The sequence below is a fragment of the Vidua chalybeata genome, chromosome 5 (assembly GCF_026979565.1).
Source record: "Vidua chalybeata isolate OUT-0048 chromosome 5, bVidCha1 merged haplotype, whole genome shotgun sequence".
NCBI lineage: Eukaryota > Metazoa > Chordata > Aves > Passeriformes > Viduidae > Vidua > Vidua chalybeata.
This window is the reverse complement of record NC_071534.1, coordinates 56111729-56133915: the sequence shown is the minus strand read 5'-3', so window position 1 is coordinate 56133915 and position 22187 is coordinate 56111729. Positions and strand designations below refer to the sequence as shown.

General features: G+C 37.9%; 1 protein-coding gene across 3 annotated transcripts in view; it reads left to right on the top strand.

Annotated features, from left to right (window-relative positions):
* The first annotated feature begins 8654 nt into the window (after window positions 1-8654).
* TAFA5 (TAFA chemokine like family member 5) overlaps window positions 8655-22187 on the top strand; it is a 403321-nt gene continuing 389788 nt past the window's right edge. For all 3 annotated transcript variants that reach the window (XM_053943951.1, XM_053943953.1, XM_053943950.1), the window contains exon 1: window positions 8655-9113. In XM_053943951.1, the coding sequence (XP_053799926.1) occupies window positions 9002-9113 (112 nt within the window). In that variant the 5' untranslated portion in view covers window positions 8655-9001. The remainder of the gene's footprint in view (window positions 9114-22187) is intronic.

The window sequence follows — 22187 nt, the reverse complement described above, 5'->3', positions numbered from 1 at the left end:
GAAATTTATCTAGTCTTACCTCCTTGCTCAAAGCAGGCTCAGTTACATGAGACTGTTCAGGACATTATCCAAACAGATTTTGTATATTCCCAAGGATGGAGACTGCACAATGTCATTGCACAACCTGCTCCAGTGTATGATCACCCACAAAGTAAAATATTTTTTCTTATAATTAAGTGGAATTTCCTCTGTTTCAATTTGTACCTATTGTCTCTTTTCCTTTCATTGGCTAGGAAGAGTCTGTCCTGCCCCATCAGGACCCATTAGTAAGACATGCACATACACACACAAAAACACACATACCCCCACAGCCTTCTCTTTTTGATGATAAACAATCTCAGGTCTCTCCACCTCCCCTTATACAACAGATGCTCTGATTCCTTAACCACTCTCTCAGCTCTTTGCTGCACTAAAGAGAGAGCTGGACATACCTTTCTCATGCTCTCCTGTACTACCTCTTGTGACAGCTCAGTACAGGACAAAGCACTCCAGATGTGTCTCACCAGTGATAACTAAAGGAGAAGGATCACCTTCCTTGACCTACTGGCAGCACTCTGCCTAATGAAGCCCAGGAGGCTGCTGGCTTTCTTTGCTACAGGAGCACATTGCTGACTTCTGGTCACCTTGATGTCCACCTGGACTCTCAGGTCCTTTTCTGCAAAGCCACTTTCCACATCATGGGCCCCAGTCCATAGTGGTGGACTCTGCAGATGCAGGACTTCACATTTCCCAATTTTGAACTTTAGGAGCTTAGTGTTCTCTGAAAGCCAAACATTTTACCCAAAGTAATGCTTCAGCATTGCCAAAATTTTGCAGGATGCACATGGAAGTGATAGTTTTAGAATTAAACATGTCTACTGCCTTATGAACAAAATACTCTTCTCTAATCCAGCATTTACTGCCATCTCACCACCTCTTGTTCTCCCTTCCTCTGCCCCCCCATAAAAATCTCACCCAAAGTCAAAAATCCCAAACTAAAACTTATTTTACCAGCAAGATCTCCAGTAAACTGCTCCTATTTGTAATTTACTGTTGCCTACTCCACCTTCTAGTAGCCTTTCTTTTCCTACCCTACATCTAAAATCCTATTTTATATGATAAAAACAAATAGTGTTTGATGATGGAGTATTTCAGCTCACCAGAAAAAACATTGGCAATTTCAACCCTTGTCTGCTCCTCAGCAATATCATTCAAGAGACAGCTTGTCTGCTTCTCAAAATAAGTCCATCAGGTTCACAGGTTGCAGTTTGTATGCTACAGTTTAGAGTAAACCTGTTGCAATAGTTTCTAATTTCCACTCAGGAAGGCAATGATTTTTTTGAGGGCTTCTTTGGTTACAGAAAGTTATCTGATTTCTGAAAGATAGGATTCTGATACCAGAAACATAATTTCATCCTGCTCTAAAGAACACATAGTTGAACTGGCAAGTGAGAGAATGAAAAGGAGCTACATTCTCTTTTAGTCTTATCAACTCTGGATGAAAATTCCAGCTTTTAAATCTGCAGCTTTGCATGGTTTGTCATGATTTATTTTCCTGAGAAGATTTCCTACTATTCATTGATCAAATATATTGCTGCATGGTGAATTTAAGAATTCAAGTATCAGTTTACACTGAGCACATCTGAACTCACTGCATCATAGAGATGAGTTCTTAAAAATCCATTTTTTAAATATTTGTAGGCTACCTCACCTTCAAACAGAACACTTAAAATATTTTATCAAAATTTTTACCAAAAAAAAAAAAAAAAACAACCCAAAAACATTAAGAATTCATGATTCCGGTAGCAACTAAGGCAACAAGAGACATTTAAGACATTATCAAAGAGCTGCTCAGAAAATGTATTGGCTTCATCATCAAAAGAATTCAGCTCTCAAACACAACCCTGTACTCCACTTCCAGACACCTATTTCTCCACCTATTTCTTCTCCTATAGCAAGGTTTGTAAAGAAGGAGCAAGATTTCCAGAAAAGGGCAAGAAGACATAGCCTCATATGCCATTACATCTCTTGTGTGTGTCTTTAAATGTCCAAGGAAATAAGGACTTACATAGCAAATCCAAAGGTGGCTTCAGAGAACACTCATGAAAAACAGGATGATGCAGTTGCCAGATCTTCAGTGATGCTGTTTTCTCTTGAATGGGTACTTCCTGATTGTATATACAGGCATGTATAGGATACTTTGATTTCTCTGTCCTAGAGAATACTGTGCAGGGAAGCTAACAGACACAGGACAGAAAAAAATACAGGACTGACAAAAAAAATTAGATCTTGTGACTGTACACTTCTTAACACATGTAAGTGTCAAGCGTGTAAGTTATCAAATTGTGGTATGTCATTGAAGGAAAAAAAAGTAGAGTGAAATTAGAGGGGGAAAAAAGACAAAATGGAATATATTCCCAAGCAAGTAATCTACTCTTTCGTAACTTTAAATATATTGTAAAATAATTGCATGTGTTATTTGTCAGGTAATCAAAAGCAGATTTTTCTGGACACTTTGGAACTGAAATCAGTGTCCCTTTTGCTTGATTGCACAAAATTAAACTGGATCTAACTCACAACAGATCTGATTAATAATTTATGTAGTTTCCAAGACAAAAATTTGCTTAGAGTAATGGTTTCATATCCCTCTCATTTTCTATCTATTTGCTGTAATGAAAGCAATTTACCATATTCGGATTTATTTCAGGTTTGTTTGCTGTTTCATGTTCTGATTTCTTTCCTAAGTTTTTAAAATAACTCACCTCCTAAATTATCCATGTATGCAAGTTAGTTATTTTTGTTCTTGCTGTCAAATCCAGTATATTACATCACTGTACCTCAGGTAATGACTCACTTCTGAATGATTTGGTAATTTGCTAAATTCCAGAAACTTTTATAACAGTATTTAAGATACCCCCTCCCAATTTTTTTTTCTGAACTAGTAGAGGTTGCTAAGTGACAGGAATGTACTTATCTGCCACATCAGGTGTAGGCATTTCAATGCAAAGAAACAATTTTACACACCCACATTATAAACAATAAACATTTTATTAGTACAAGCTATGAAAAGATGCAGTTTATTTTAACCCAACTTTAGATGTGATATTTGCACTTTCATGACAACAGTAAAGTATTTTTTTTTTCAATCTCTATATTTTTAGGACCTAACTGAGAATGCAATATTTTTACAAAAAGTTCATTTAATCTCTTGGTCGTCTACAACTAGTATTTCTTTTAAAAAATGTCAGACACATTTTGAAAGGATGTAATATTGGTGTCATTTTTTATTAAAAACTACAGACTTGTCTTTGACACAAAGTGGAATTAAAATGCACCTTTAAGTATTTCTCTTCATTGCATTTTAGTGTAAAGTCTACAAATAAAATTCAGTCAGGATGATAATGTGGATGTTGTGACACCCCATCAGCTCTACAGACAGGTATAAAAATGTTTTGTATTGGCAACATATTCCCACTGTCACTTCCTTGCTTTTTTTAAATGTTTGGCTTTGCATATAATTGGACAGGTTAATATAGCTGTCAGTGGACAACTTCATAGATTTTATTTTACAGGGTGAGAATTTCCTATAACTTATGAAAGCTTTCATGTCAAATCAAAACCACATATAGCTTTATAAACTGTATCTATATCACACAGTATCTGTAATATCTTTGGCACGTAATTAAAATTAGGGAAAAAAACCCTAAACCCAGCTAAATTAATAATGGCTAGAAAAAAAAAACAAAAAACACTACTAACTGGTACCTTGCTAAAGAAAGAAGATCAGTGAAAAGGCACAATCTACATGTAATAAGGCTGTAGTTTACATTTGTAAAAATCAACAAAAGCACTCTTCAGTGTGAATACCTGCCATGCAGACAATACAATGCAATAAAGCAACATGACTTGAATTTGGTCAATGGCTTCCCTCTAACCCTCTAAATATATTTGACTATGCATTAATGGAATTTTTATTAAGAACCTTACTGTTACTGACCATAGTAAAGGCTCTTTCATGTATGCGTATCAAAATATCTCTCTACAAATTTTAAAGTACTCTGAAAATAAAGATTTTTACTGAACTAGTGGGTGAGAACTAAGTTTCTTTTCCCACAGTTTCATATGTATGAAGTTCACTGCCATTTAGACAAAGCTATGATTTCTGTTACTGAAGAACTGAACTCTCTAAATTATAATTTCACAATGAATTAAGCATTCAACTGCACACTGTCTCTCTTTCTTCCTTACTTTTTCTTTGTTCACAAATACAATAATTTTCTGCTTCATGTAAATCAATAGCAAAAACTTCCCTACTAAATAGATGGTCAATATTCTGGACACTAAACAGGTATTAAAAAAAATAATTGAGGCATGTGTCTAGATAAAATATTTTTTCTAAAGATGGCCTAAGACGAGCAAATGTAAAGATAGCAAATCTTCTCATAAAATCTAACCAAAACTATTATTTTTCTTCAACCATGAATCCATATTCCCTGACTGGTCTCCATATCAAGGAAAATGAAGAAAATTGCAATTCTCTTGCATTCCTTCCTTCTTATATTTGCTATGGTTGTTAAAGAGGTGCTATGGATTTTTATAAAGAGACTATAGAGTTGTTTAACTAATTTGTGGAAAATATAAATTGTTAAATAAAGTTGAGGAGCTTACTTTCTTAGTATTATGCTCTACTGCTCTTCCTTTGAAAATTTTTTGAGATATAACAACAACCTTATATTACACAGCTCTTGTATGTAATTCGTGTTTTTAACATTGTAAAAATGTTTTAAATGCTGCTATTCTTTTACATCTTCTTTTGCTCATATTTATCTCAAAATTAACAAATCTAATCAATAATGTCCATTCAGATATTCTGTTGCTTCCTTGAAATCAACATTTAGAATCTAATGCAGATTTTTATTTTATCCCAAGCGAAAACTCAGTTGTTGGCTTGAATATTATTGATTGTTAATTCTCTCTGAATTATTCTGAACCAGTACAATGCCATGTAACTTATCCACAATTTATTTAAACCTTCTATTTTCAAAGCAAATAAGCAAATTCAAAAAGAACAGAAGGTCTCTCTGTAAAGACCTGAAGAACATTATCTACCTTCTATCATGTACATGCTTGATGCTAAATGAATGTTAAGATTTATCCTCTGTAGGTTATCTTCTCACCTAAAATAGAGGTCAACATCACTACACAGACTTCACAGGTCTGCCTTGAAGAAAGCAGAGATACATACACACATCATGTTCAAACTCTGACATAGCTACAGCTTACAACAGGCTTCAAACGATGCCTTTTCTAGTCAATTTTGCTTATAATTTCAATGCGACCAGCAGCACAGCCTTAGTAAACAGCTTAAATACTATTTTAATTTCCTTGCAAATATTAACTCCAACAGTAATGGCAGAATAAGAGATCTGTGTCTTTGATTATATGAGAACAAATCTGATTTCTGAAAAGGGTATTTCACTTTGATATACAGCCTTTAATGTAGGTTTCTATTTTCTATTCAGCTTTCAGACATCTGTTCATTACTTTAATCATTGTTTTTCTTACATTTCCATATACACAGGTCTGAATACTGGGAATTTATTGGGAGATTAGGGGGCAATAAAGACAGACCTCACATAATTTCCGTTGAAAATCAAAGTATGTGGAACATATCAAGAAATGGGTAAGCAAATTAATTTGAGATCACATTCTGCCACTTCTTCCTAAAGTAAGGCTTTACATTGTGAATACTGTCACTGTAGGGTGAAATACTTTTCAATACAGGACCCTGCAGAACAGCCAGGCCATTACTGGAAATCAAAATGCACCTACAAAACAAATCAGCAGTGACCTAAAATTGCATTTTAAGAGTGTTTTTAAGTCTTGTCTTTGACAATCAAATCAAAATGTAATGTTTGAAAATCTTTATTAATTTAAAATTTCTTTGTAAAACTATTAAAGGTAGTTGTATAGAAACAGAAAGGCTCAAGCTCAGTGGTTCCCGTATTCAGTGAGTGGTGCCTTACTTTCTGAGTAACTGAGTAGTTCTCCAGCATGGGAATTAACCTGGTCTCAAGTGAAGAATGTCCGTTTTCAGAATTATCAAAGCAAGACTTAAACTTCTGCATGAACCTTCAAGCTCTATTTAGGTGAGCAGTCATCATGACTCCCACTCCTCAGGCTGAAAGCTGGATGTATTTTCAAGGGAAATCCTCTTGTCTAACCACAAGGTAAAGTGTAAGATTTACTATATAGAATTCTGTGGACTCTACTGAAAGGTATAGTTGCCTATATACATCTACAGCTGTCCCTTATGGCTTTAGAGTCTCTTGATCTATACATGATACTACATAACTCATTTCAAGATACTTTTGATTTTTCTTTATAGTAATTTTTAAAATATGCTATTTAAGTGGACATTCATTACTCACAGCTATAATGGAAATCAAATGTTTTCATAAATATAGAAAAATGCTTAATTTACATGTTAGTCCTGGAAATGCAATGAACAGCAGCATAACGTGCAGAGGCATTTTTGTTGCTTAACACTTATTTACATTTAGTCTGAGAAGAGGAGTTTTGAAAGTCCTCATTTTTAAAAAATGCTCATGAAGCTGTACAACTTTACAACATCAAATTGAAGTAATACTTCAGGATTCCTAGAGGGATGATGAATTAAAGTTGACTTAGAAGGAAAATATAGTGCTTAAGTTAGGCATGGAAGGTGATACAAAGATTTTGCCTCTACATATAAATGCTCTTTCAAATGATATGGAGAAGGAGAATATAGCTTAGCATGTTGTCTTAATGCTTGAGTTGTGCTCTAATCTAGTTTTCAAATATACTAGAAAAGAAATTCCCATGAAAATAAGGGAAAAGAAGGTGACATCTTGGAAGGAAGTGTTCTGGTACCCAAATGTAGTTGTACTCAAACAACAGTTAAAATTTAATCTCTGAAGCATGTTTGAACACATTAATTTATTGCCCTACCAGTTCAGGATGAAACTATTCTGGCAGAAAATCTTCTCTAAAATCAAAGCGATTACACTGGCAATGTCCTCATAATGCAAAACTGAGTTACAAATATCTAATCAAGTGCAGCCATACTAAAAAGGTCCTTACAGTCCTGTCTTGTGAATATTGCATCATTCATTTGCAATTTTATGTTTATATGTTTAAATGGCAAACAATCAGGCAAACCTGGGGCTTCTGAAGCAATACAAATCAGCTTTTTCATGGCTTTTCTATTATGCAAGTAAAACACAGGAGGAGATAATGGGACGTTTTGTGACTAAGCTCCTCTTCTAATCTGCCAATCCTGCCTGTACTTGGAATGCGACTACCTTCTGCAGAACTTAAAATATTAATTTGAAGACATTGCTATGGAGACTCCGAACAGAAAAGCTGAACTACCTGGTCTCTCTTAAAATATTTAAGCTTTTAATCATAAGGGATACTGGCACACATGTGAACTCAAGCCCTCTAAAGTGGATTTCATACCGATGTGTCGCTGCCATTTCAGCGACAGAAACCGCGTGCCAACAGCAGTCCCCATAAGGACCGCAGATGGATACACAATGAGGAATTGTTTCCTTTAGCATCTGTGGTGGTGTCGAGGCGCAATACATCGTGGAGATTTCGAGCCACACCGTGCAGGTGAGGGGACTGGGAGAGACAATTCTCTGGGCCACTTCTTCTGTCGAGACCCCATGTCAGCCGAGAGCAAAGATTCCCAGAGGAGGCTCGGGGCGGGCACCGCCTCCACTCCCTTCCCCTCTGCTCCGCTCCCGGCCCGGCCTCTCCTCCGCGCCACCTCTCCATCGGCGGCCGTGGGCAGAAGCTGGGGGCCGGTGCCGGCTGTACCCCGCCGAGACACAGGGCTCGCCCGTCGGCCCCTGCCCGCCGCACAGCCCGCTCTCACCGTCGGCCCCGCAGGGCTGGCAGCAGCCTCCGCGGGGACAGGGACAGTCGCCCCGCCGTTCCTCCCTCCCTAAACCGGCGGTCGCCGCCCGTGGAACGGGAGCGGGGAGAGCGCGGGGCCGGGAGGCGATGCGAGCCCCGTGGCGGGCGCATTTCTCCGGCGGGGACGCACGAGCGGAGCGGCGAGGGGAAGGACCGCTCTGCTCGGAGCGCTGAGCACCTGTGGGCGTGACCGCCGGCCCCCTCCTCCTCCTCCCGCTTCCCTTTACTTGAAGGGGCAGCGCTGCTGTAGCGGCAGAGCCTGAGAGCGGAGCGGGCGGCGCACGGAGAGGAGGAGACCCGCTGCTGACCCTCCGCCTAAAGTGTCCCGGCCGCATCCCGCGCCTCCGCGCCGTCGAGCAGCAGGACCGGTCGGGAGGGGAGCTCAGGCTGGACAGGCCGTGGGGGGACGGGGCTGTCCTCGCCCTGCGGGCGCTGGGCCGGGGCGCTGGTCGCCCTCTCTGCGCGGAGCTGCCCGGCGGAGCGGGCGGTGGTGGCGCCGGGCTGCCCTCGCCCCTCGGTGGCCCCCGCGGCCATGCTGGCCTGGGCTGGGGGGCGGCGGTGCCCTGAGCGGGGGTCGCCGTAGAGCCGCGAGCGGGCGGGGGAGGCGCCGCGTTAGCACCGCCGGGGCCCGCGCTCCGCCTGCGGGGACTGCCCCCGGGGAGGGGGAGGCAGGGGGAAGGACGGCAAGCGGAACAACTTCTGCAAATTAAAAACAGAAAAGAAAAAAATAAAGAGGCTCGTTCGTGGCACATCTTTGAAGCTCAGTACCACGCGAGGCATCCCAGCCGCAGTGAAACCCTCTATGTTAGTGCATCCCACCACAGTGACAGGAGGAAAACTGGCTGTGGCCGCTGTTCCCAAGCCCCGCGTGTATTAGAGTCGCCTTGGCTTTCTGGCTGGAAGATGATTCCTACAACAGGACCATGTTGCTGATGATGAACAGCAGAGTCGTTGGAAGATGCCTTCCTTGAGGATTACACGTGGAGCAAGGCCATCAGTCAAGGGGAGAGCTGGCTGGTGAAACTGTCTGACTTTCCCCCCCACCGGGGAAGTGGCTTCAATGGCTCCATCTCCCAGGAGAAGCAGTAGGAAAGATGCCAGCGCCTTGCCAAGCATGTCCTCAACTTTCTGGGCTATCATGATCCTGGCTAGTCTCCTAATCGCTTACTGCAGTAAGTACATGTTTGTCCTGGTGCTTTTGCTGGGCGTAAATCCACACCCTTCTCATGTGAGGTAACACTTCAGGCGAAGGCCAAGCTCTGAAGCTGGCAGGCACAGGTACTGTGCCTTAGACTTGCTCCTCAGCACATCTTTCCCCACTCCCCTATGGCACAGCAGGTAGACTGGCACTTTAATACTGCTGCTTCTCAGGAGAGTGAGATGTCCTTAGGTTGTGAATGTGGCATTTCCAGTCCAAACAATAACATCTCTTGGATTTCAGAAACAAACTTTCTAGCAGTAGTAGCCCTGATCCACTGTTCACTCTTTATTGTCAGATTCCTCTGAGGCTGTTCCCTCCACATACATGCTCTCCTAACTCTGTCCACCTTCCATGAAGCGGAGCTGGTTTGCTTATGTTCATTCTTTTAGGAAGCACATACTTCATCAAGTGACAGATGTCTTAACATCCCTGGGATCATATGTGATTCTCTGAAATTCCATAAGAGCAAATCTTGGCATATCCTCACCAGTTTAGAAAGTCCATGTTGCCAGTTTTAGAGCTGCATCTCAGGTTATCAGTAGAGTTTTTATATTCTTTTTTCAGGCTTGATAGATTTTTCCATTAATTAAAGTGTTGCAGATAAGGTATCTGTAAGAATCAAGTACTTGGACTATAAATACTTTTAAAGGTCTTTATTTTTTCCTGCTTTTTTTTTTTTGTTTGTTTTTGGTCATTTTTGTTTGTTTTACTTTCAGCAAGAATAATTTTCAAGCAGTTATATAATCTAAAGTGGAGTTAATGCCCACACCTCAAGTTAGGGAATGCAAGTAAGTCTATAGCACCAGAGTAGGAAACTTGCAAAGAGAATAGAAAAAGCAGTTTTTACGCTATAATAAAAAAAAAAAAAAAAAAAAAAAAAAGGAAACGCAATCTATCAGGAAGGACCCACACAGCTTTGCCAAAATGAATCTACACTGTGTTTTCCCACCCTGAGCTGAATGGGGTCTGTAATTTACCCATGGTGCATATTGTTTTCATTATCTGTAGCATAAAAGATTTTGTACAAGGCTTGCCTTGTTGAGCTGTAATAGGTGTAGGCTATGATGAATAGGAAATAGATGCTGGTTTGCAGGAGCATACCTGCTGCATTTCTTAACCCTCTATTCCATTTCCTCCAACTATATTACACTGACCATTTTTCTATGTATGTGTTCTGGGTTTTTTTTTGAAACAAGATTGTAATTGGTTAGGAGAACCTTTCATTCACTTCTGTTTTGCATATTACAGGGGTCCTTTATACTGATGACACTGAAAGTGAATTATGCCAAAAAGAATAACATATTTTGGGTTTTTTTTTTTTGCAATTTTGCACATTTTGCATTACACTTCTCACTAATAAAATCATAGTAAAGAGGATGCATTTTAAATAATATAATTTTTTACATAATGTTATATTCAACATTAAACAACATAGTGAGTTATAAAATAATTTATTGTATCATGGGAGTGTATATTACAGAATGAATAATTCAAGTGCAAAGAAATTCAGTTTAGTATTAGTGATAGGAAATATTTTGTTAAGTTTGTGTTAGAAGTGTCCAAAGCATCACAGGCTTCTTATGAGAAGATATGAGATCTTCTGTGCATATATTTTCAATCAGCATGGCCTCAAAAAGAGTCAACCATGAACTCTGACACTTTAAAAATTACTTATTTTCAGAGATGAGAATTTTGACAATATTTTATCCTAAGGAATGTAGTCATCCATTTGAATTGTTACATATTGTTTGAATTGAACATAATTGTTTCATTGTTTTTTTTTTGCATTGTTTACTGATGAAAAATGCAAATGTTGGCTGATAATCTGAAGACATTTTCTAGTGTGCTTAAAGATCAGTTTCTAATTATTTCTTTCAACCAGTGTAGACAGTGTTCCTCAAATATGCAGTACACTCTTCATTTCATATACCACTGAAAAGCACCATGCTGCTTAAAATATGCAGTGTCAAAACACTCCACCATTTATGTAATACTTCACTGATTTGACAATTGCAATTCCAAATGTTAATGAAGCATCATGAACATTTTCTCTAGTGGTAGTATTTGAGACATTGAAAAAAATGGTTTGTGCTCTGTTAAAAAGCAATATTTCTAGGTAAAGCAGCACTTAAGATGTTATAAATTATCTTAAAAATCAGCTAGAGTTTAATCAGGGTTTTTTTTGTCTGATGCCTGTTTTTGAAGAAAAGCAAATTTGGGTGTTGGGGGGTACGTGATAACTTTTAAAAATACTTTTAAAATAACAGGATTGCCATATTTCATAGGAAGTAAAAGGAAATATTTTGACTATGTAAGGTGGTCTCTATTTTCCCCCACACCTTATTGCCAGGTATATGGATGTATAACAATAAAGGTGAATATATTATCATACTAATTTCAGGAACCTAATATTTTATTATCTCATTGTATCATTCTAATGAAAACACCCTGCAGCCTCCAAAACAAAATCTGGAAAAGAACTTTTCCATTTTTCCTTTCTTAATAATACTGTAAATACAATTTTTGATGTATCTTGCCTATTTCCATTTTTAATCTGTTAGTCTGACAAAGCTTATTTCTGAATCAATTATTTGAACATTGCTTCTCCTTTTAATTACTTCATGAATCTTAGTTTCTGGAAGTATATTTGTTGTACAATAGTCATCCCTATTACTGGGAGCAGCCAGTAAACACCATACTTTAAGTTCCACTTGACAGATAAACATATTTATAAAGAATGTTCTGGATGTACATGTACAACCCATTAGACTTTCATTTATCCTTTAGAATATGAAGCCCAATTATATTCCTACTGATGTGGTAAAATGATAAACTGACAATTTCTTCTTTCTTAAATGTTTAGATTATACTTAGGGATAATGGCTCCATCCTATGGTGGAAGAGAAACCTGCATCAAATCAATTAGGTTAGTTGCTATAGTGATAAATATAATGTAATATTCTCCATCTGAAGGAAAATGGTCTGATTTGATAGGCTGTCAACAGGGGAAGACAAAACCAAAGTAGTAGAAATAGGCTGTTTATGGTCCTTGGTGTGACCAAGAAGGAGTTATTTTACTAAGCAGAAGCATCATTAATTGCAAAAACAGCCTCAGAAGGCTCTCCTGGTAGAGGGTGGCCACCTTCATGGCAATTCAGAATTAAAAGAGTTGTTTTTGATTCCAGACATGTATCTTGCATACTTGCTTAATAAACAGTAGTAAACCAGAGGGAAGTACCTACAGTGAATACCTCACGTTGTGTCTTCTATTCTTTTAAAGGTAAAATGAATAGGTTTGTTGTTATGGTTTTTTTTTGTTTTTTTTTTTTTTTCTTTATAACTGGAGAATGCATTTCTGTTCATGCTAGAAAGTTTTGTCAAATTAAGGAAGTTCTATGTAGTATCACAGCTGCCTGCTACATCAGGAATCTAAATGACGTAGTTTTGATCTGGAACTACTTTTTAGTGCATTTATTCAGTTGACTTTGATGTAAATACTGAAAAGCTTTTTATGTGTAAATGGCAACTTTTTAAGCAATATAGGAATCAGCTTTTAGCAAAGTTATGGCTGTTACTTTTCCTTTCAAGCTTTTACTTTTTCTTTTTTATACTGTTTTCTAAGCCTAAGGAGTTGAACACTAGAGCCCCATGCTCTAGTGTTCCATTAAGGTAATACTTCTGAGGGTGAGTAAATGGGTTTTTTTGAAAGGAGCTACCTAAACAGAATGGTACTTGGAACACTGACCTCCTTGCTTTGAGTACAGTGTATGGAAGAGAACAGTATAAAAACCAGCATTTATGCTTACTATGGAAAAAAGAATCTAAAAATCCAGAATGCAAAGTATTTCCCCTAACATAATACAGAGATAATTTTGCTGTTGCTGAGCAGGGCTTACACAGAGCCAAGGCCTTTTCTGCTTTCCTTATTGCCACACTGGTGAGGAAACTGCAGGTACATGGCAGGTTAGGAGGAGACACAGTCAGGGCAGGTGACCCCTACTGACCAAAGGGATATTCCAGACCATGTGCCATCATGCTCAGCATACAAAACGGGGGGTAGAAGGAGGGGAGGTTTGGAGTGATGGTGTTCATCTTTTAAGTCATTGTTATACGTGATGGAGCCCAGCCCTGCTTTCCTGGAGATAGCTGAATACCTGCTTGCCCATGGGAAGGGATGAATTAATTTCTTGTTTTGCTATGCCTGTGTGCATGACTTTTGCTTTCCCTATTAAACTGTCTTTCTCTCAACCCATGCATTTTCTAGCTTTTACCTTTCTGATTCTTTCCCCAGTCTTGCTTATGGGGAGTGAGTGAGCAGCTACCTGGGGCTGAGTTCCTGGGTGGAGTTAAACCATGAAAAATACTGTATTAGCTATATTATATTAACCTTTATTAAATTGAGATCCTTCTACATATTGTAGAAATACCTTTAAGAAATACCTTTTCATTGTCCTGTTCTAGAGTTGCTTTCTATCTAAAAGACATGGGCTACTATGGTCTCCAGGTCTTATTGTTTCCTTTTTTGAGACTGACAGCAGGAATGGCAATTAACTGTGACTGTCATCTGGCCACTTCTACAACAGGGGCTACTATGTCATCATGCACAGGCTACCGAACAGCTGTTAGATGGTAAATGGTCACTGCCCATTTAGCTCTGAATGAAAGCCTACAGCTCCTGTTATTGGTTTGTTATCATTCAGGACCCTTCTGTTTTCAAAACTGAAAGCCACAGATTTTTAAAAAATCTGTTTACTTGATCTGCAACTTTATTATATTTTCTGCAAGAATCACTCTGTATGTATTTTTCCCAGACTCTGCAGGATGTAACATAGAGAGCAACTGTCGTAAGTCAAACTTTTTTCCGTCTAATTTGTATATAGAAAGGAAAAATAATGCCTTTATGACATTAAATAGGAAAAATAAAATATTAAAATTCTGTTTCTTTATGTACTGTCCCAGTTGCTCCTTTTGAAGCAGACTCAATTTTTGTGATAAAACCAGTGCTTAGAACTTGATGGCTTCTACAACATACTAGCTGTCAATGTGAGTACCAAATCGACACTGAGATTGTCTCACCAGTTGTGCTGTATCCTGTCCAGATGATGTATTACATAGAAGTCCTTGGCATCAACACAAGAAATGTCTTCTTACTGCTTTGAATATTGAATTTGGCTAAGTAAGTCAAAGGCTAAGTAAGCACCATTACAATTTCTCAAATGTGTTTGAATTCTGGCAATTCATACTTCCACTGCAAGTATAACCACTGATGTGGATGGATAATGGGAAGTAGGTAGGGCAGAGAAACTAGAAGAAAATGGATATTTTCAATTAAATATGTGGTAGAGAAGTATTCTATATCTTTCAGCAGGATTGACAGGACAGAGATTGAGACCTCTTTGACAGTTTTTTTTGTGCTCTTTATGTAATGTACTATTTTTTCTTACTGTTATAAGTAAAAATTAATTGAGCTAAATTTAATATTTAATAAAAATAGATTTTTATTATGCGACTGAAATTCGGTCCCAGATAGCTACAATCCAGTCAAAAAAGGTCAATGCTGAGCCCGGGTATCGATGCTGGGTGAGACACAGGTCTGACTGCTACAGCAGAGGGTCCCCTATGTTTCACGACGACTGTCCTACCCGAGCAGTTTCTATACGATTTTTCCTGCCCGAGGCAGAGTCCCTTTTCTTCCTTTCAGGACTGCACATATTCATGTGGAGTTCTTTCTCTGCGACCAGCTGAACAAAACCATGTCCGGGGAGTGATGAACATCCATGATCATGTTCCTGGGGTCCGGTGTTGAGATGTATCTCAGTGATGGCTCTGGCTATCTCAATCTCAGATATTTATCGCATATTCATCGTCCGGGAGTTCCTCGAATCACCCTGGGGAATGACCCATCTCTGGGCCGGCTATGTTAATTCGTTTGTAAATGAGGTTCTCCTTCCTCTTGTCCAGGTGTTTTCGAAACTGTGATGCAATCCCTGACACTGACTTGTGTGCTTAAAAATCTTTTATCAGGGTGTTTCTTACCAATATATATATAAGATACATCTAACATTTTTATATGCACGAATTATCCCATATACACATAACATTACCATATACTATGAAAACAGTACTGGGGCCATGGAGTAGAGCTCTGCTGCTCCAGCTAAGGGTGTAAGCATGAGCTGGATTAGATTTTCTTTTACTGGGGTCCCGTTAATCTTTTGGTCTTTCCTTACTGGTGCCACTGACGAAGTAGTAGAAAGACCTTCACTGAGCCTAGCCCTTAGGGGTGGGTATTTGCCCACTCATTCTTCTCTGCTAGAAGAGGATGGCATGAAATATCTCAGTTTTTAAAGTGTTTATTGCTTTCTTAGAGAGTGCTCTAGCCATAAGGCTATTACATGAAAAAAAACCACATTGACAGCTAGTCCAGCATCTGGCATGTCAAATATTATTTATTAGAGGTGTGCATGGAATGTTGTCAATAACTCAAAAATGCACTTGGATACTGAGCTTCATATGGAAGTTTTAGATATATAGGCAAATCCAGGCAGGTTTGATTAGCCACAATCTTCCTGGTCTGCATATTCTTTGTTGCAAACTATAATGTTTCCATGCTTGATCTCATGGTTGATCAAGTGTGTTGTTCCACTGCTGGGCTGGGAATCTATTTTTTTTTTTTTTTCTCTGTGTTTAAGTCTAAGTTAGACTGCTTTTTGGACAGATGGTTGGCAAATTTGCTTATTGTCAATGTTTTGAAAGTCATCTCTTCATGCTTTTATGTTAGCCCTACAAATAGGAAAATGTTACGTGGTGACTATTTGAAAATATATGAACCGTATTTAGATTATGTTTTCCAATATTTTTGGTATGGAGGTTTATTTCAAAGAATTTGTGCATGTTTTTCAAAAAAGGACTGTTCATGAATAACAAGTAAAATGGTAGAGGGTTTTGCATTTATGTGATGATCTTTGGATCTCTTCCAAACTGTGTGGCCTGTGTATTATTTTGATCTCTGAATGGACTGCTTCTTCAAACACTTGATTGCTCTCAGATAAGAGGAAATCATCTAACTGAAGTGAGGAGTATGACTATTTTTTAAAAGGGTCTCTGAGCAACAACCCCTCTGGTTTTCTCCTGAGTAGCATCCAGTTACTGAATATCATATGTGCTTTTGCATGTCCTAACACTTCTCTTTGTGGAGCAGTACAGCAATAAGGAAGTTGCTTCTCTAGAAGAAAGTGTTATTTATTTTGCCAAGTTGTATCTTGTTGTTGGACAAAATAGAAACTATATGTAGAGAGACCTTAAATTTTTCTTGTTATAGTGTCTTTCAAGGCTGTAGGTTGGTGTGACATTTATAGTTCTGATGGGTTTTTAATTTGTTTATATATGTTTGTTTATTTTGTATATTTCTGCCTCATAAAATCGTGGAATGTTATGTGATGGAAAGGACCTTTAATGGTCAGCTAGTCCCAAACCCCCTGCCATGGTCAGGGCCACCTTCCTCTCGACCAAGTTGCTCAGAGCCCCATTCAGCCTGATGTTGAGCAGTTCCAGGCATGAGAACTTTTCTGAGCAACCTGTTCCAGTTCCTCAATGCACTCACATTAAGGAGGTTCATTCTAATATCTAATCTAAACCTCCCCTCTTTCAGTTTGAAGCTACTAATGCTTTGAAATATTGCCCCTTCTCCTATCATTAAATGGCTGAATAAAAGGTCCCACTCCTGGGCTGCCTCATTCTCTTGCAACCTGAGTTAACTCATGCCTTTATCTGACCCTTAGCTTCAAGAATCCTCCTCCACTGTTATATCCTGCTCTTCCAACAGGAAAGTGTTTTAACAGGGCGGGATCTTACAATGTTTTTAGGATCACATACCTTACATAAAAACATATCCTTCTGCCTTTGCCTGCAACTGACAGTAACAATTTATGCTATGACCCCATTGTTCATTCTAGTGTTTGGAAGGTCTGGTAGTGGGACTGCCTCTGTTTTTGTTTTGTGTGGAGGTTAATTCCAGAACATAATTAACAGATGTGTCCTGTTTGTATTTTTCTGTACCAGAAACAGCCCAGACTAAAAGCACAGAGCAGAATGCCTACAAGATTGGAAATATTTCAGATTGCAAGTTTTATTTATTGGGTTAATTCCTGTTTTTTCATCCATTGTAGGGGAGAATTGTACTGACCAACTTTAAGCATAGCTTTAGAACCTGATGTTTCTGTTATGTGTCATCTGAGAGAAGGGTCCTTAATTCTTACAGAAAGGAGAAATCACTACATATGGAAAAAAAATAACTACATATGAAATGAAGTCTAACAAAAAGTGCATGGGAATTCTTTCTGAGTTCTTGCTAGTCCTAGTATAATTTATGGTGGCTTTGACCTTTGCTCTTGGAACTCTTTTTTTTTTCTGATTATCTTATAATGCTGATCTTGACAAATGTGTTCTAAGAGATGATAAACTGACGAATAGAGATACCTTTAACCCTGGATACCTCTATCACTCTTCAGGCTTTCAGCTGTCAATATTCCTTTTAGTGGATATTTAATTTTTCCATTGAACTAGACCAGTGCAAACTTTGGCAGAACATCTTAGCCAGATGACAGAGATGGGTTTAAGCTAAGCAGTTGTGCTGTTCAATAAATGGTTCAGTTGAATGCAAGAATGTTGAAATGCTGTGGGAACAGTGGCTTCTGGCACTTCTTCTGGCAGACCTGGAGGAAGCACACAGAAGTGATCAGGGGGCTGAAGCCTATGAAGACCAATAAAGAGTGGTAGAGTTATTCAGCCTGGAGAAGAGAAAGCTTAGGGGATTCCTTAGTTACAACCTTGCAGTATATCAAGAAGGCTTGAGAATACTTGAGAAAAATGGAAAGAGATGTTTTACCAGAGCCTGTAGCGACAGGACAAAGAGCAATAATTTAAACTGAAAGAGTAGATTCACATGGGACATAAGAAGTCTTTGACTGTGAAGGTGATGAGGCACTGGCACAGGTTGCCCAGAGAAGCTGTGGATGCCCAGTCTCTAGAAGTGTTCAAGATCGGGCTGGTTGGGGCTTTGAGCAACCTGGTCTAGTGGAAGGTGCTTCTGCCCATGGTAGCGGGAGTTGGAACTAGATAATCTTAAAGGGTCCTTTCCAACCCAAACCAGTCTATGACATTTTTTCTCTTGCTTTAAATTAAACAAATACAAGTATAACAGATATTGAGAGTTTACCTGTTACTGATAGCATTCTCTTGCATTACTGAAGGGGTTCACTGGTTTCTTGTATTTTGAGCCAAAATGACCCTTCTACTTAATTAGACCTTGGGTAGACACTTTTCTTGTGTGCAACCTAAAAGAAATGTGGCTGTTTCTATTATTTACTTTGTATACTGAACAAATTCCAATGTAGTTCTCTTTATCAGCTTGAATCATAAAAAATAGAAAATTCTTTCCTGAATTGAACTAATATAGTAATCTGAATTATTATTGAAAATAATTTTGTTGAAAAAATATCAGAAAGGTTTTACAGAGCTTTCTAAGTATCTACTTGTCAGTAATGCTCTATTGAACATTCATTCTAGGGTGAGAGTATATATGGTTATGTGCATATATGTGCTCATTAAAAACATATCAATATTTAAAATAAAAATAAAAATTTTAAAATTTGATATTTGATTTGAAAGGTAATAATTTTGATGAAATTGCCTGCTCTAAAGCATGTGACCTGACATGTGCTTGCAGAGCATATTATCTGGAATAATGATTCTTCTAAGATATCATTTTAAAGAACTTTCACAGATATTTTCATTTTAAGTTATCAGCTCCAGCTGGAAAGCAAACAAACAAAACCACCAAACCCATATATATATGTTCTGAAAGTCAGATCCTTATAGATTAAAAGAAACAGCTGACAAATAATTTCATCTGAACAGGACAGATCTTTGCTTACTTTAGATTTCTGCAGTGTAGTCATCTATATTTACTATAATCTCATTTTAAAGTCAGTGAAAAAAAAATGTTTATACATTTTCACAGTGCAGTTCATGTGACCTTTTTAAGATACATGGTAAAGATTAGAGTTTGATGTAAATCGTGCTGCAGGAGTGCTTGTTTTTGTTGGCAGATAGACAACTTGCTAAGATTTTAACATATATGTTATCATATTCATCCAGTCCATCATTACAGCATCTTTAGGATGTTGCTTTTCCCATTTCCAAGGCCCACATTTAATATTAACATGTTTAATGCCAAGTAACTGGTTCAGTATTTCTATAGGAAAGGAAAACACAGAAAAATGGGCTTGTGATACAGATTGATTAAGACTCTAGGTCAAGGTATTGAATTAATGCAGCAAAGGATTTGTACAATTTGAGGGATGTAGTTGGCATAAATTACTGGGATTTTCTGAAGACATCTTTGCAAACAGTTTTAATCCCAAATATTTTTTGCAATATTTTGTCTTACTGCAAGTTCTCCAGTTTCTTTGCCAGTATTGTCACATTCTGGAGACTCTAAAAATACTGTCTTCCCCCAGAAGCTGGAACCTATGTGAACTTCAGTGTGTACCAAAGGCTATTAGCTTTACCATTCCTTTTTTCTCTTTTTTAAGCCTCTTCCATATGAAGCAATATTGAACACATTTTCACCATGCAAACTTTTATAGTGTGGTTAAAACATTTGAAACACCTTTATCTACTACTGACTTAGGTAAGAAAAGGTTTAAAGGTGAACAATTTGTACACGTTTATAAGAAGCTGCAGGGGCAAAGAAGACCTGAAATGCTTACCCTGAATATAAAAGCAGATATGAAGAAAATAAAAGCTTAGTATGAAAAATGTTATGTGGTTATTTTTGAGAGGATATTGGGCTTTATGACCCGAGATGTTCCTCCAGTTCTCCATTCTTCAGTGTAAGTGCTATTTCTACAGTCCTTTTCATCTGGAGAGATTTGTTGCCTTCTGTAGCTCATTGTTTTATAAATATGTTTTTGTTCAAAGAATATATTGCTTTTCACCTTTTTTTCACAGTAAATATATCTTCATGAATTCTTTGTCTTAAAGCTGTTCAGTTCTGTTTGTACTGCCTGTGTAACTAGAGATTTCTACCTTAATCCTTCCTACAAATGTGGAATGCCTTACTCGATATGGTTTAGAAATGGTATTCTCCAATTTAGTACTCTCACTAAAAGACCCCAAATGCTGTTCCCCCTCCACCCCACCTCCTGTTGAAGGCACAAGACATTATGGGTTGAGAGAAGAACAATTTACTGGAAACAGAAATTATATAAGAAGTGAACAGTGACAATGATAATAAAAGTAACAATGATAATAAAAGTATGCAAAAGAGAGTGATTCACGTGCAAAAATGTTCACTGTGGACTCTATGAGAATAAACAAGACCTGACAGTTCCCCTGCCATGTTTTCTTGACCAGAAGGAACCCCTTCTCCCCAGAAGTGAGAGTGCTTTCCCCTTCACCTGGCAAGGACCTCAGGTGATATGGAATAATCTCTCTGTCCTAGGCATGCCCCCTCCCAGCTACTGCTAAAAATTAGCCCTGACATTTGATGGCAATGTAGGTATACATTGGCATATTGTAGGTACACATTGGAATATTCTTTGGCATAAATATTATACTGGCTTTATAGGATTGACATTGTACTGACAATAGGTAGTATTAAGAATCACTGTCTATTGTTTTCTCTAATAATTAATCTCTTTATAGAGGAAAAGGATGTGCTTTAGAATCCTCAACTTCACAGAGTGAAACTAATCTTTTCCTGTAGTATTTTAATTTAAGCATTGACACAAATATCAAATAATGCACCTGTCTAGTTTTCTTAGTAAATTTCCTGGAAATTATAGGGTTTTGTTTTTTTTTTTTTTTTTTGTCTTCATCAAAGAACACAAGAAAACATCTCCTACATTATCTGATTAGAGCACATTCCCAATTCCTTTCACTGTTTATAATAAATGATAAACATTTCCTTCCTGAGGGCTTCTTTTTGAATTTAGTGTTCAGTGTTGGCATTGAGTTCCAACATTAGTTTTCTATCTTTCATATTTTTCAGTTTTGCTTCCTTATTTTTCTTATCTAAGGTCAGGTGAATTGCCCCTACTGTTTGTCTTGCCACTTTCTGAAGTGCTTTTCTGTTAGTTGGCATGACAGGTACTGCTATGTGAATCACAGTTTGTCAGTGGCTTCTCAGACAAATTAACTTGATATATGTGTAGAGAATTTTTCTCCCAACTGCTAGATCTGCAGTGATTTGAGAATTGAGTTTTTTTATGTTGTTTTTTTTTTTTCTACATCAGGTTCTCTGAGCCCAATTATAAAGTCTGTGATACAGCATACTGTAGTCTTGAGTCTAAGTACCTTGTTAGAATTTAGTTTAAGTTTTCTTCTGCTGTTTTCAATTATTTTGGAAGTATATTAAGCAACAGATATGATTATACACAGAAGCGTGGTACTGAAGTACTGAGGAAAAAATATGCGTTCTGTTTCAGTGCATGTACTTTGAACAAGCCTTTTAGGTTGCCAGGATTCTGGAGAGCCCTGGTAGATGTGATGGTTATGTATCAGTTGTCATGACAAGAGCCCCTGAATTTCAGATGGCTGTCAATATTACTGAGTTCCTATATGTTTCATGTGACAAAGGACACCTATGGTTTAGCCAAATAGTATCCATTTTTCCAGGAACAGAAACAACTGTCTTAAAGGTGGGTGTCAGAAAGCTAGAACTTAAATCATAGCTAGTTGGTTTTGGTCTTTGTTTGAAGGTGATGGTGACATAAAGCATGTGGAATGAGAATTACAGAACTCTTGTAAAGTCAAATAGCAACATTTCTGAAGTATGATTTTGACCAATTTTGTGTTCTTACTTTGCTCTAATTTACTCTTCTCAGTCTATAATACTATAAATTCACATATTTAATGTAACAGTGTAACACTGTAGCTGAACGTAAGTGATCAAAATGTAGCATTTTTTCCATACATCTCTAAATCTGCACTTTTTTTTCTTATATGGAAGATCAGAGATAGGCCATGAGTTGGGCGTTTT